Raw genomic sequence first — 16289 nt, 5'->3', positions numbered from 1 at the left:
CAACAAAATTAGGGGAAAAGGATAAAACCCAGGTCCACCTTGATGAGGCGATTAGAATCGGACTCGACAACCTGTCATCACAACAACAACGAACAAAAGGTCTCCAGCCAGAGAACGGCCGTAAAAAAAGCTGATTTTGGCCATAAAAGGCCAGCGAATGTCCACACCGGAGTTTTTTACCCTGGCAATCAAAATCACGTTCCATTTAAACAGCGAAGCCCATGCTGGGGCCCAGACTGAGATCAGAAAAAAAAGGAGGTGGTAGACAAAGACGGGGAACGGCTGTGAGGGAGGGAGGGAGAGACAAGAGAGTACGGGGGGGGGGGGGGGGGGAGAAAAGGGCATAAAAGAAAAACAAACAGAAAGAGGAATATGAAGGCAAAGTCAAGGGTGGATTTGGAGAGAGATAGAATTCCAGCGAGAAGCGGAGAGAGAGAGAGAGAGAGGGAGAGAGAGAGAGAGAGAGAGAGAGACATGTGGATTTGATTACAAGCCGATGATGTCATGCGTGTATGTCAGGTAATCAGCCCCCGGGCTCTGTACGTATCGCACAGGCATGTGCGTGTCAGGCTGAGTGTTCGGGGGGGCGAGACCGGGCCTCGTCTGTGACGGCTGCAGAGAGGCGGCCTGTGTGATGTGCGGCGGGGAATCGCACCAGCACACTCACAGGAGAAAGTGTGAGTCTTTGTCTCTGGCTGTGCACACGACAGATTCTTAACTCACACATTCTGCTATAGGGCAAAAAAAACAAAAAAAACACCGGTTGGGAAACTTACTGTGTTCCACCATATCTCTTGTTTCCATCTGGTTTGGACATTCATGGTTTTACAGATTCACGCCTCATATCAGGTACCACGTGCACACACACACATGCACCTAAACACTCTTAACATGTGTCTTCACCTAATGTGCTCATACGACAGCTGTACTTTTCTTATAGCTGGAGACTGTGCGAGGAACAGAACTCAGGGAGATCCCATATTGAGTGTTTGAAGTGTAAGCGAGGATTAGGACCAGATACAGTCCTTGTATTGGTGTTAACACGTTGCTACAGGTACTGGTGAGGAGATGAAACACAATCCAGAAGAGTCCAGTTTCAGTAATAGGTCAGGTTTGCATCCAACTGGAGCTCGAATGAGGAAAAGAAAATGTAAATGTGTGTCTCCTGAGCTGTGTCTCAATTCAGAGGCAGCATTAGAAGACAGACTGTCCCATTTCGAAGGCTCCTTCAAAATGCATCCTTCCATCCTTGAGAAATTAAGGCTCCAATGGGTGGATTCTAAGGCCCAACCTTTCCCAGAATTCGAATGTGTCCTCCGAAGGATGCAGCCCCTGAGTTCAGACACAGCCGAAGATCGCAGAAAAGATAACGAGCAATAATGTGACAACTAAACTTTAGACAACACATGATTGAAATAGGCCATTCATATTTATTGCATTTTGAGGATTTTTTGAACGTTTAGGATTTCTACAGTTACGTGTGTGTAGGATAAAACATTTTAGTTAAATTTCTAGTGATATTTTAGGAGTTTTTATTAGTTTAGACTGAAATTAGCATAAAACTGACCACGTAATGGCCCCTTTTTAGACTTTTTCTTTAGGACTATGTGGTTGATTGTAAAAGGATTATTCAGTCATTCATTATGTAGTGTGTGTGCCTGTTTGTATTCATTGGCGTCTTTAGTGCATTTTTGTGGCGAAACATAATTCAGATTCGACTTGTTTTGCACAACCGCGTGTCTTGAAAGTTTTCTTGCCCTTTGCCTTTAATGGACGGCAACACTTTTGGATGCAGGCTCTGAAACGTGGGGAGGAATAGAGAGCTGTGACACACGGCTCAGGTCCCGAGTCAAAATGGAAAACTTTTGCAATTACAAGGTTGGCATCCTAACCACAAAGGCCACAAGGATGCCCTGAGGCTGCTTTTCCTTCTGACACAGTTCGAACCGAGCGCAGCCTCAGAGCGCGGGTCACACACAGTTGGAGCGGGACTAGCTTCTCTAATCACATCCTTAGATTCATCAATGCAGCTCATGTTTGGTAATTTGTAAACCTGGAATTTCCAGCTCTGAAGAAACGCCGGAAGGCCGAGCCTCTGGATTTTAACGACCGCCCCGCTGAGCCGCACACGATGCTCGTCCAAACCAAATCCCAAACCTCCTCATTTTTCTGTTTATTGTCAGCACTGAAGTCATCCTGCGGGGGGGTTACATAACACATCTTCATCTCCCAACTATTTGTCATTCGGCGGAGGCTTGTCACAGCAAACATGTTTGTGTGGCCTGCTCTTGTGTGTGATCCATGACATCTGGTTCAAGCTTACAGAACTCCGGGTCCTGAATCTGTCCACATCCACAAATAGAATCTAATTTGGTTCCAAGAACAAACAAGTTTGCTACAGGGTAAAAAGGGGAGAGAGAGGAAACACTACGATACATCACATTTTAGGGCTGAACTCTGAGACGCTGCATATTTTTAAATACTGTGTTTTTAAATTGCCTGCAATCAATCCTGCTTTACCCTAACCCTAACCCTAGTGTCCATTTCAGTCGGCCAATTCTCCATGCACAGCGTTTTGGCTAAAGACTCACTGTGCTTCTTTAAAGGAGTTTTTGAGGGAAAAGATTCAGAAATCGAACTGTGGTACTTTCAAGTGGACTTGGACCATGGCCCTCTGGTTGTGCTCCCATTCCTTCAGCCTCTAATCACTAAATAGTGAGGTCGCTATTTGGTAATGCAGCCCGAATGTTTAATGACATTTTTTATACCCTGTACAGTGCACTGATTGTTTCTCACAATGCATCGTGAAATGTAGTCTACAACTGATGGTCACTACCCGAGCAACATATCCCATCATGCATTGCACTCGCAGCGGGGACTGAGCAGCAGGAACAGCTCGATAAAAAAATGTTAATACAAGCAGGGCAGCGCATCAAAGCACAAATCGCGGCAAACAAGTTTATTCCTACATTTAAAAATAGTCGTTCAACCTGTTTTTTACCAAAAAGAATGAATTCTAAGTGTAAAATAAACATTTAGTGTGGGAGAAGTTTTCGAAAGAGTTTTTTTCTTTTGCCGATGACCTCACTATGTTTTCCCTTAAGTAGGGGTTAGTGAATGAGTGGGTGAATTTGGACCCAACTTTGTTCTCTCCCTTTGAGATTGTTCCTTTGTATCTTGGAAAACTTTGCCTACAAAATGGAGTCCGAATTAAATCAGCCACAGTGTCGATTGTTGCATTATGTGCCCCAAACACGAAGAATTACACTTATTGGTTGATTATGACAGCACCAGACCGTAGGGTCCGATTGGTTACTTGTATCACTCCATAGCATCCGACCAAGGACACAGCAGCACACAGAGCACAGGGAGCTCCAAATAGTGGGTTTGTGGCTATGACAGAATCTGAAATCCAACCCAAATCATAACAAAACAAAGAAGTAATTTTAATAAATCGTAAAGCATTATTATTATTAAATCACACATCTCAACAATGGACGGCCCTAACCGACCTCCAGTGACACAAACCATACTTCGCCTAAAGAAATTTACCCCTCACTCTGCTGGTGTGTTTTCAATAACAAGTTTAAGACTTGCAGTAATCTCTAAAATAAATTACATTTGCTGTGTTTGCTCCGGCACCATGTTGAGCTCCTGACGAAAAACAAATGCTATGTTTGGCTTCTAGCGCCTCTGTGTGCGCATCCAAACTTTCCCGTGCAGCGATACATTCATTGGCCTCCGGCGCCCGTCACCACCGACTGGTCCGGATCTGTGATTAATTGTTATCATTACTCCTTGTTTCTCAACGAAGTCAGCACAACACATGTTTTCGGTTTACTTCCTCTTTAGGAATTTGGGAGTTGTGTCTGGCTCCCGCTGGAACTGTGCTCCGTCTGACGCTGGACCAGCAGACGTCATGTCACAGTGTGCACGCTGGCGTCCGTCAGCGGCTTCAGACGACAGCGAATTAATCTTTGCTTGGACGTCGCCATTCAAAAGTAGACAAGGGGATTTCTGTTTCACATTTTTCGGGGTTAAATCGAGTTTGTTGGGGAGGATGGCTTCTAGATGCTGGCGTACTTCAAGGTGACCCAATATGAACACATCAGTCTCGTTCCTGTCATTATTCTAACTCTAATTACACCCTTAAAAGCCAGAAGTTAACGACTGAACAAAAGGACACGACCACAGACTTGTAATTCAGCAGCAGTGTTCAAAAGAGGCCATGAGGTCATATTGGATGCCGCCCACTGATGGACCTCTTGTTTAATCCACATTTATGAGTTGACCTTGTACAACATGTTTTAACTTTGACATAAACGACCCCCATGGTGCAGCTTTACATTAATCCAGTAAATCTCTGCTCCCCTGTGCTCTGGGGGCAAAGCTCGTAACGTTTTAGAAACGGTGACCTCAGCCATTGTGAAGCCATGACATATTTTATTTAGCGGGCAGGAGGCAGGAAGAGTCTCGCTGTTATCCCGTTACACTGCTGGGACCATTTAGAACTGCAGTGCACAGCCTGGAGCAAAAGAAACTCATCAAGAACTCATCTGCAGTTTAAATTGAAATCTTATTGTTGAATGTGGATTTTTTGACTTTATCTAAGAAGAACACAAACACCTAATAGTGATTTGGGGGAACACACATGACGTTGAGACTTTAAATGTGAAATGTGTGAGCTGGATAAGAACGATCTGATAATGAAAGTAAAGACTGAGGCATTGTGCGGCGAACAATGCGCCACTGATAAAGAGAAATGCACGCTGGCTTAAGCTGTGATTGCAATCCAATGTTGTGTTTGTGGAGCCATTAGCTCGAAGCCACAGGTAGAATGTTTGATTACCCAACACCCGCCTCAGATATTCTCACAACTCTCCCCTGGCTGAAAAAAGCAAAGTACTTTAAATCAAGTGGTTTAGTCAAGTGCAGTTTTGTGGAGTTTTTACTGTTTAATGGAGGTTTTAATTGTACTTTTTTCCACAATTGCCAAAAAATTCAGAAAGAGCATCAAGGAGAAAGTAATAATTACATCAAATTTGCCATTGAGTACTTACTTTATATACATATCATGATATTTGCTCAGAATACATTTCATTTAATATATTTAATATCTTTAAACGCAGTGCTTGAGCATGGAGAATGTTAACAGGTAACAAAATCCATCTACCATTACCCATAATGCTGTTCCTTCCCCCTAAATGTGTAATTATTCCTCTAATATAATAAGAATTTATCATGCACTATAATACCTTTAAATTGGCCAGTCTGCTTCTTTGAGTACTTGATGTATTGGGCTGTTATATTTCATTTTATAATTTGAACCATAAAGCTGTTTCATTCCCCAAAATGTCAAACTAATACTCCAATTATTACTATTTATTAAATTGGCCAGTCTGCATTTGGAGTACTTTGAGTTTCTGTAGTTATATTATAATGATATAAATGGTGGAAATATTTGAAGGACAAATGTTGAGAGAATAAGAAGCACTTGTCAGAGGGACACATTGACGTCTCGGTCCAAGAAGTTTTCTGCCTCTGGTTTCCCTGAACCCTTTTGTTAGCAGTGCTGGCTTCGCTCCCTGAAACTACACGCGGACGAGAAGTGAGAGCCTATTGTCATTCTGAGATTTCAATCAGCAACAATCCCATTCAGTGAAAGTCTAAATGTCAGGGGATCTATTAGGTGTGGGCCGTGAATATACAATTCCCATTTTTTAAAAGATAGATGTCTTGTCTTGTTCTTCAGCGTTGGACTCAATTACAAATCCCCATCCGAGAATTAACGTTTGCTAGCTTTTCCTTTTTCTTTCTCCTGCCTCCCTGGCTGAACAAGTGACTCAAGTTGACAAGAGCCAGAAGGAAACGGTGTAACTCGAACTCCTCGTCTCTCCTCACCTACTTCCCTGCCTCCGGAGCGAGTGACAGACCGGCCAGATATTTCACACGTTACAGACGTCAACGAGAAACCTTTCCCCTCATCTCTGCCACATCCTCCAGTTAAACAGTTACTTCAGGGGGACGCGCTCGCACATGAACACACCAAGAGCTAACACACATACGAGCAAGCACACCCCCTTCTTGCGAGCCTGTGCAATGCAAAACTCCTTATAAGGGCATGTTGATGATGTAATGGTCCATAGGCAGGGAGCACATCCCTTATTGTTTGGTCTGACTGTAGGAATGCCCACATTACAGCTACTAAGAGAGCGGGACTCGCACACAGAGGGAGAGTTGAGGGTCGGGTGTTGTGCGGCAGCATACGGAGCTTATGGCAGTGGAACTGGGGAAGCCTTTGGCGCAGGTAGGCACAATGAACATTCACTCAAACCTCAGCAGCTGTTGGAGGAAAACTTTTTAAACTTTAAAAAAAATTCCTGATTGGCTCGGAAACCTAGAGATGTTCAGGGGGAGCATCATTTCACGCTGGTGCTCTAGTGTCAAAAGGTTTTAATGTATTAAGTGTCAATTAAAAACACTTTATTAACTCTCAAATAATGTTTATCCAAAAGTCAACATTAAATAATGTTACTAAAGGTATATAAATTCTTAAAATACATGTCAATTTCAGCAGAAACTTTAATTAATTTAAATTTAATTTCCTTTAGTTATACTTGATTCATTATTAAGAAATTGAGGAAGTCACTGTTCTTACATGCTGGCTGAGAAGTGACTCAAGAAATTACTTATCTAAACAGTGATGAGGATTAAATCTGTATCCTGGAGGAAAGTTATCTTAGTGACAAAAAGTGAAGATAGAGACGACTTGGTCCTCATGTAAGGATGATTGTATGATGAACAATGAAACGTGAAGTTCATTGTGTTTTAGCATAAAATCCAGGAGGTATTTTGCTTTTTAATTTATTACAAACATCTGACGACTCCGAATGATTTGAAGAATCCAGATCTTTTCTCTCCTGTAAGAATGTGGGTGAAGGAACCAACTTAAAAATCCTTGTTTTAACAGAAGATACAGAAAACCTGACTCACTCTTACATAATTGTAACAGCTCGCATGGAGGTTAATTACACTAACTGCGGTTATATAATTGAAATTAAGAGTCACTTCTGGAAATTAACTTATTACAAAATCACACTAGTGTTTTAATAACAGAAAATCATCTGTGGCATTAACATACTGAATGGGGCAGGGGGGGGGGGGGGTGTAAGGAAGCAGCTTATTAAAAAACTATTTGAGGACGGTTAAATCTGGCCTCTTGGTAACACACCACCACATTGACTGCAATGCCACCGCCAGGAAGTTAATAAATATCACTGCTCCGTATTTTACACATGCAGATTGCACTCTGGGGGCAAATCACTCAGCCGGTGTGGACTTTAAATCCACCGCATTAATCAGTGTCCTCCCTCCAAGCTCTGTCACACAGGAGGGCATTCAGCCACCAGTGCACCAGTCTCCTGTTAAAAAGTCTCTAACATATATAACCTCATCACTTGCGGTCGGGATTTGCCACAGCAGCCTTGACATATGGAACCTGTAACACAGCGTCGTGTGGCGGGTGAGCCGGAGTTTCCAGCTTTGAGTAAAGCGAGAGATGCCCAAGTGCACGTGAGAGAAAGTCAATGAGGATATTTGCAACAAAGCCAGAAACAATAGTGTAAAGTTAAGCTGTCTGCTTTAGCACCCGGATCCACTGAATCACTTGGCGTGACCCGTTTTTCCCTGAAACATTAACGACCAGCAATGGCGGTCGTGCGTCAGCTTTCATGGGAATCCGGGTGTTTACAAATTCGGTGCCTCTTGCAAAAGGCTGGACGGGCTGCAGAGTGGGTGGTCAGGTGCCATTAAACCGTTACGTCACCGGCTTTGCAGTGTATTTCTCCCAGAAAAATTAATGTTCTTTCAATGTGTTCGGACCTCCGTATGAAAGGCCGAGATAAAACATGACGGGGACGGAAATGTGGACGAATGCTGGATAGATCAGCTGGATTATTTACGTGCTCCCTCAATGCATTTGGCAGCTGCTCCGAACGACGTGCATTAGATTGCAAGAGCTGGTCAGTGGAGCTATTATTACTCATTAAGGGCTTTTCATTCTGTCCATTATCCCCCTCAGCTCGCGAGTCCGCCTCAGATGTGGCTTCGCTGGCCCCGTGTTTTGAACGTTGCTAGCGGTTTCCTCTGACAGGACTTGCCTTTATTAATGTAAAGAGGCCTCGTGTAAATACAGTGAGATACACAAAGTTTCCAGTCCCACCAGAGAGAAAAGCACATTTCTGTTTCGAATTCGGCAATGACATCACCAGTAAAACAGCGGGGTCTGAGATAAGGGATTGAATAAACAGTGATTACAGGCGACAGGCTGGTCCAAGGGGGAGATGTCTGCTGGTTTCATAAGAGTCTTACTCACTGTTTCTAAATATCCACCCAAGGAAAGTTACATTTTTCCACACATGCATGTTCCTAGATAACACTTTACACTCATATTTCCTTGAGTCACGTCCTTTATACACTTATCCAGAGTCTTGATGATTAAAATATGTTATCAGCATTTCTTCACAGCCAAGGGGGAACTGTAAATCCACAAAAGCCAGACAGAGAAAAGTCAGAGCAGCTGGAATATTCACAGACCTTCAAGTGGAGCGAGTTCTCGGTGGAATTGGCGTTTGATTCAAAACTGTAAAGACTGAAATGATGGGCAGGCAGCGATGTTAACATAGAATGTCAGAGGTGGATAACAAAGGGGCTCAGATCTTTTAGAAATAGAGTTTCAAGTCAAAGTGGAGCATTCAAAAACTTACTTGAGTAAAAGTACACGAATTTCAAGCATAGAATACGCAAAGTACCAAAAGTAGAAGTACTTAACTTTTACACTGTGCTAAAAATAAGTTATTTGTATTCATTATTAATTTAATGTATTTTGTATTACTAAACTGAAAGCATTTGACTTATCCGATACACCCTGGCTGAATGACACATCTTTCTGAGGGATGGCTTTTCCGTTTTTGGCAGGGAGCAGCTTTTAAAAAATTCAATTCTGTATAATTACAGTTTATTTGCTTCTTGAAACATGGCCCTAAAAACACCCCAACGTGTCCTAATCCACCCCAACCACACGAATAATGAACTCTCGATTATTACGCACATCCTTATGATATTTTATTGAGTGTTTTGTCCATGTACGACACATGGATCCAGTTACATTTGCCCCCACCCCAGCCCACTCCCACCCTTTAGCAGCTACTGAAGAAAGAAACGACACACACTCCGCTGCTCAGAAGTGACCCGCCCTACCACAACTTACATCATGGCCTAAAACCCCCGGGTGCACGTGGATGAAGCGATCCTTGAGATTGTGTGCGTTTCTCTTTGTGTGTGTGTGTGTACACTTCAGTATAAACTCTGTGGGAGTGTAATTGCCTTTGGAAGCAGGGGGAATTCCTTTTAATGTATACGAGAAAAAAAAAACGGGGAGGGTGGATGGTGGTGGTGGGGTTTTTTTGGTAGTGGGGAGGAGGGCTGGTAGTAGAGGAACCCCTTCATTAAAGGATTGTTCCATGCCAGTGGGCCATCTGTGTGGAAATGCCTGGCAGCTGCACACACAGCAGTCATAACATCCCTCCCCCCGGGGCGGTGGAGACTCTGGTCCCGGTACTGTACAACATGCATAGGGCCAGACGCCCTGACCCCGGCGACACACTGCACTCAAAGCGCTGCAACTCCGACTAATGGCACATGTGTAATGGAACTCGACATCATTTGTTTCACCCCGTTTGGGTTTTTCGTGTACACGCGCAATTATTCACGGAAATATAAATCAAACACGCCAAAACTGTCACGTTGATTTTTACCAGACTGCTATTGGGTTTTTGTAATTCTAATTTATCAGTTATGTTGCTTATTGCGCAATGTTCTGACCCTTTCCTCTCTTCGACACGTATTTATTCAGCAGTTTAGGAATGCACTAACTTCTTGAATACATAGTTAATGATTTTAAAATATTAACAACTTGTCACAGCTTCGTCTTTTCTCCAAATATCCAAGTGGACTGAACAGGTCCTTTGGTGCACCCTTAATGGAAACTTTTAGAAAGTGACTGATTGTTAAACTCAAGGCTGAATATTCAACATCTGCAACTCAGGTTCCCGAACCGTGTGAGAAGTAGTTGGCGACAAAAAAAAAAAATGAACCCCAGGTATTTTGAGACTACCAATCTCAAGAGAGTTCAAGTAGTTCTGGTATTTTATGATGTGTTAAATTTTCCATGACATAAAAACCTTGAGTCCTCCTCAGAAAGGCAGGGAGAATAACAGTGTTTATGATGTGCCATTGCTTGGAGGTGACCCAATGGGGAAGCACCTTTCATATAAGTCAAAAACAAAAGCCCTGACAATTTTAGTTTCACAATGATTTAACGTACTTGAAAGTGTCTCAAAAAAACGTAATAAAAACGGAGAAATGCAACTGCAGCGGGAATTAATACGTCATCACTGAAAATCTTCACGTTTGCCCTGTTTTTTGTTTTGTTTTACAGGTTGAAGCTGTTAATTGACCAGGAGAAGGCCTACCAAGAACGAAAGGACGAGGAGAGCGACACAAAGCTCACGAGTGTGAAGGACGAGCTGACAAAACTCAAGTCGTTTGCGTTGATGGTCGTGGATGAACAGCAGCGTCTCACCGAGCAGCTGAACCAACAAAAGGCCAAAGTCCAAGATTTAAGTGCCAGCGCCTCACAGGCCCAGGAGGAGCTGAGCTCAGCTAATGCCCGTCTGCAGGAAGAGGAGCAAAAGGTCTTTCGCTTGGAGTCTGAGCTGCGTGACCAAGCTTGTCGATACCACCTGGAGCAAGAGACCATGACCGCCAAATTGACCAGCGAGGATGCCCAAAGCAGGCAGCTGCGCCAGAAAATGTCGACTCTCAGCAGGCAGCTTGACGAGCTGGAGGAGACCAACAAGACCCTGCGCCGAGCCGAGGAGGAACTGCAGGAGCTCAGGGATAAAATTAGCCGTGGCGACTGTGGAAACTCCAGCCTCATGTCTGAGCTCGAAGAGCTACGTAAGAGGGTCCTTGAAATGGAGGGAAAGGATGAGGAGCTGATCCGGATGGAGGACCACTGCCGGGACCTCAACAAGAAACTGGAGAAAGAGGCAAATCAAAGCCGAAGTCTAAAGGCGGAGGTCGATAAGCTGAACCACAGGATTATGGACTTGGAGAAATTAGAGGACGCGTTCAGCAAAAGCAAACAAGAGTGCGGCTCGCTCAAAAGTAACCTGGAGAAGGAGAGGACAGTGTCAAAGGTGATGACCAGTGAGCTGGAAGTCTTGAAGGTCAGGGTCAATGAGCTGGAGGCAGCTGAAACCCAACTGGGAAAAGCTGAGCTGACACTGAAGGAAGATCTGACCAAGTTAAAGACTCTGACAGTAATGCTGGTGGATGAGAGGAAAGCTATGGCAGAGAAGATAAAGCAAATGGAGAGCAAGGTCCAGAACAGCACCGGCAAACTTCAGGCTGAGCAGGACAAGGTGACGTCAGTCACGGAGAAGCTCATTGAGGAGAGTAAGAAAGCACTGAGGTCAAAGGCTGAGCTGGAGCAGAAAATGTGCAGCGCGACAAAGGAAAGGGACGACTTGAGGGCAAAGTTGAGGCTGGAGGAGGAAAAAAGCTTGGATTTGGATTCAAAGATCAACATGATGAAGAAACGGATGCAATCCATGGAGACCAAAGAAAGGGAATACCTGAGGAGCAAAGCTAAAGAGGAGCACATCAAAACACCTATTGGTAACCGCTTCCACCAGGAGGACAACAAAGCTCAGAATTTGACGCAGGAGGTGGAACGCCTCAGACGCAAATTGAAGGACATGAAGGTGGTCGAGGGCGACTCCTTAAAAACAGAGGAGTGTGAATCACTGGAGAAAAGACTCAACAACGAAGAAGAGAAGGCAAAGGCATTGATGGAGGAGCTGGAAATATCCAGAAAAGAACTTTCCCAGTATCAACTGGCTGAAAAGGAAGAATGCAACCAAGAGCATGTTCTTTACAAGCGCTTGAAGGAGGAGGAGGCAAAGTCCAGTCACCTGAGCAGAGAGGTGTCAGCCTTGAAGGAGAAGATACACGAATACATGGGGACAGAGGAGTCGATTTGCCGCATGAAAACTGACCACTCGTCACTGCAAAGAAAGCTGACCCAGCAGGAGGTCAGGAACAAAGAACTGGCCAGAGAAATGGAGACGCTCACTCGAGAGCTTGAAAGATACAGGCGATTCAGCAAAAGTCTCCGGCCCGGCATGAACGGGAGACGCTTTTCAGACCTTCACGTTGCCACCAAGGAAGTTCAGACAGAGCCCCTCGACCTCATGTCTCCCAACTGCAAGTCGGCAGCCCCACTGGAGCGTGCCGTGGTGAACGGCAAACTGTACGACGAGAGCGAGCCGGAAGATAACGAAAACTACAGTAACGAGCTTCAGCTCTCCAAATGCAGCCCCTCGCTCATCAATAACGTGAATAACCTGAACAACAACATGAGAAGAGCACGAGTCCCATTCCTGAAAAGCAAAGACGCCTCCCCGCATCAGGCGAATGGCCAAGTGCCGCCGCGGCAGAACGGCAATCACGTCCAGCCCGGGGATGTCGTGCTGACCCACAGTCCCGGGCAGCCTCTGCACATTAAAGTGACTCCTGACCACGGACACAACACAGCCACGCTGGAGATCACCAGCCCAACCGCAGAAAACACCCCGTCATTCACCAGCACCGCCGTCATACCCACAAGTGGAGGTCCACCCAAACAGAGAATCACCATCATCCAGAACGCTTCCTTATCCCCTACAGCAAAATCCATCTCCCCGACAACCAAATCCAAAGGTTCCCCATTGTCCGACGAGCTGTGTTCACCGGACAGGGCCCTCTCGCCTTTCGCCATGGCCACGTACTCCAGAGCAATGACCCCAGACTCTTGTGGCTCCGTCACACCGGACAGAGCCATGTCACCGCTACAGATCGTGTCCGTCACAACCGGCACCCCGGACCGCTCCCTCTCCACGGAGCCGCTGGAGGTCGTCGGAGGGCACGCCGTGTTCCGCGTGACCCCGGAGAGGCAGAGCAGCTGGCAGGTCCAGAGGTCCAACAGCTCGGGGCCCAACGTCTACACCACGGAAGACAACAAAATCCACATTCACCTCGGCAGCCCCTTCATCCAGAGCATCAGCACCCCGACACAAACGCTGAGTCCGTGCCACGCGGCCGGACTCCAGGAGCAAAGGACTCAGGTGCTCGCCAACTGCAGCGCTCCTGCCGCCAAAGGCCACAGCAAAATCACAAGTAGCATCATGATTAAGCCCACGTCCACCCCAATCCAAAGGCCAGCACAGATTACAGTAAGTAATGTCTACGACTGACCTGATAACCCCCCCCAAAACCCTCCATCCCATCCTTTGTTTGAACCACGCCCATGAAATCCAGTTCCAGTTAAGACCCTTTAAACCCCCACCTCGACACCCTGATGCATTTACATCGTCTGTTTTACTTGATTTATGAGCTTTGACTAAGGTTTGAATGTTTTTCATTTTTTTCAACTGTTTGCCTGCATGAGAGAACAATATCATTTGAACACACTCTGACACGACACCAGGGTTTTAACTTATGTGCACTTACTGTATTGTACTCAATGGCCAATGGGCCATATAGTCCGACTATTCACACTGATGTATCATACCAGTTTTTATACTTCACATAACACATAGTGCATTATGAATCTTTTGTTTTGACTTTTCTGAGAATTAAAGTGTGCAAAAACCATGTTGTTTATGTTTTAGTTTGACATCCATGCTTGCCAATTTCATTTACTCACTAAATCCAGCATGTTTTGATTGTGTAAAATAAAAAAATAAAATAATCGGAGGACAATGCAATTGGATTGACAGAGGTTGTTTGACTTGATTTCTTTTGGTGCATGCACGGTAACCTTTTTTGTTTTTTAACACCTGAGATTTAAATCCAGTGTATCTATGTGTCATTAAAAGATTGCAATTCACGTGCTCAGATTTGAACATGAAACCTGTCAACACTCGTGTTAGATCTAATTAAATAATACCAAAGAGTAAAAAAAAGTTGTGCTCGTCCTTTACCAGACGACAAGAACCCCCCCAAAAAAAGAGATCCTGGGATTCTCACATGTGTTTGCTTGCTTGAGTCACAATCATAGGCTGATGTCATCGTTTTCTTCTTGAACAGAAACCCAGTGACCGAGAATGAAAACCAGTGAGATGTGAACTCGAAGCTCTACTTAATGATACAGTGGAGACTCGGCTCAAAACCTTTAAACCTGAGGGTGGTGCTATTGAATTTAAAGCTCTTTTCCAGTGAACTCACTCATGAATTCTATGCATTAAGTTAATAACTGAATGCACTAGAGTGTAAAAGGTGTTCACTGCTTAAGAAATGGATAAATTCAGACAAGTAGATCTCTGGTTCTCAATGACAGTTTTTTGTATTCATGATTATGCTTTCTCACATTCACTCAACAAGAGGTGCTACTCCAAAAATCACATCGTTCTTATGAAATCCAAAGGAAAAAAATGCTCCATATTGCACAATTGCTCCCCCAGGAAACACACAATGAACTTGAAACATTTATTAATTTGTTGATAACTTGACCTCAGGGGCCGTTCAGCAGAAAGTCTCACTGAGCTTGTGAGCCACTGGGCTGTAACCCGAAGCAACTGTTTTCTTTCTCTTTCTCCCATGAATCACGTCCTTTTGAAATTCATCACTTACGAATGTTCCTCCGCGTGTAAACATCTTTCAACGTGTGGTTTGAAGCACGCACAGTGGAAAAGTCACCACACATACGTGCGATTTGCCTGAATTTCGGACGGCACTTAAGGTCAGAACCAGATGACGCGCAGACGGAGAGATGAGAGAGGACATGGGAGAGGATGTGGGATGGTTTCCGCTCATTCGTGTCGTGACTCAATCCAAAGCGAAACAGAACATCTCAGAGAAAAAGACCAAATCTGAATTTTTCCTTTTGTAAATGTGAATAAAAGCAAGAATGTAGGTCTTAATAAGAGTATAAATATATGGATATTACCTGAGCACATTAATTATGATAGTTCAAAGCCACTGACAGGGTTTTAGAGTGTACTGTAACTTATAGATAAATACTACAAATACTATGAATTCTTTGCTTCAAACTTCAAAACTTATCAGTTCAGGTCACCAAGGTGAAGATGCAGCAGCTACACCGGAATAAATAACTGTCCAAAACTCCTCAGGGTAAAATGCAGATTTGAGATGATCCGCTCCTCCTCTAAAAAAACCTAAATTCAAAAATTCTCCAAACAATCATAGAAAATGAGATGAGCTTGAATTAGACGTCAGATAACAACTAGACAGGTACGTTTATATTTATACACTGTAAAATATCACCAAATCCTCAGTGTCATTTAGATGGAGGGAGACAACTGTTGCAGGAAAGTGGCAAACACAACCCGAACGCACAAACACACACAAGCCGGTGCGACGATGAGATGATGATCAAATCAAGCATTAAATTGAACGAGTGGGAAGGAGCGCAGCTGGAGAAACCGGATCCGAACCCGTCTGGGCGCGATGAAATGATGCAGCGGCTAAACAAGATGCTATTCATTAAATCACGACTCCAGAAAGCGTCCAGCAGCTGGAATCGCTGTCTGCGACCTTGATCGCCCCCTGACTCACTTTTACACTGAGTCGATTCATAAACTCTGCTCATCTGGTTCGGCCAAAGAGGACAGATCTGTGCACGGCGTCCTCGCCAGACTGATAGCACGAGTATCTGGTGACACGCCTGGAAGCCAGAGGGGCCTTTCATTGAGAGGCATGCAGTGGTTCTTGCTTCTGTTGGCTGAGGCCGGGGCGGTAATCACACTCATTCATGGGGGGGGGGGGGGGGGGGGGAAATAAAATATCAAAAAAACACATGCTGAGGTCAATTTAAACAAACATCTAAACCTAATTAGCATGGTGGGTTTCCTCACCTTGACTGACAGGTACAATAAACCGGAGGAGGAGAACAAACAGTGGTGTGGGGGCACTCTCTCAAAAGGCCTGGGTCTGTGTGTGTGTGTGTGTGTGTGTGTGTGTGTGTGTGTCTGTGTCTGTGTGTGTGTGTGTGTCTGTGTGTGTGTGTGGACGCTGTGAACGTCTCCTCTCCCACTGTTGCATGAGCACCACAACAAACCTCGTGTTTGGTTGCTGTGGCAACAGCCGGTGTTAGAGCGCCGGGCAGAGGAAGTACTTAGTTGAACTCCCGCTGCACCGCTGATATATGAGAGAACAAAGCTGCA

The 16289-nt window shown here is 44.6% G+C and overlaps 1 protein-coding gene across 1 annotated transcript; it reads left to right on the top strand.

Annotated features, from left to right (window-relative positions):
- The first annotated feature begins 6245 nt into the window (after window positions 1-6245).
- Window positions 6246-13880, top strand: filip1l (filamin A interacting protein 1-like). The gene is made up of 2 exons (XM_061066978.1): window positions 6246-6307; window positions 10499-13880. The coding sequence occupies exon 2, from the start codon at window positions 10614-10616 to the stop codon at window positions 13356-13358; it is 2745 nt and encodes a 914-aa protein (XP_060922961.1). The 5' UTR covers window positions 6246-6307; window positions 10499-10613; the 3' UTR covers window positions 13359-13880.
- Window positions 13881-16289: the final 2409 nt, after the last annotated feature.

The sequence above is a fragment of the Limanda limanda genome, chromosome 23, assembly GCF_963576545.1.
Source record: "Limanda limanda chromosome 23, fLimLim1.1, whole genome shotgun sequence".
NCBI lineage: Eukaryota > Metazoa > Chordata > Actinopteri > Pleuronectiformes > Pleuronectidae > Limanda > Limanda limanda.
This window is presented reverse-complemented; position numbering and strand designations above follow the sequence as displayed.

Coding starts and splice junctions, on each gene's coding strand:
- filip1l (XM_061066978.1), top strand. CDS start 10,614: ATGGTCGTGGATGAACAGCAGCGTCTCACCGAGCAGCTGAACCAACAA.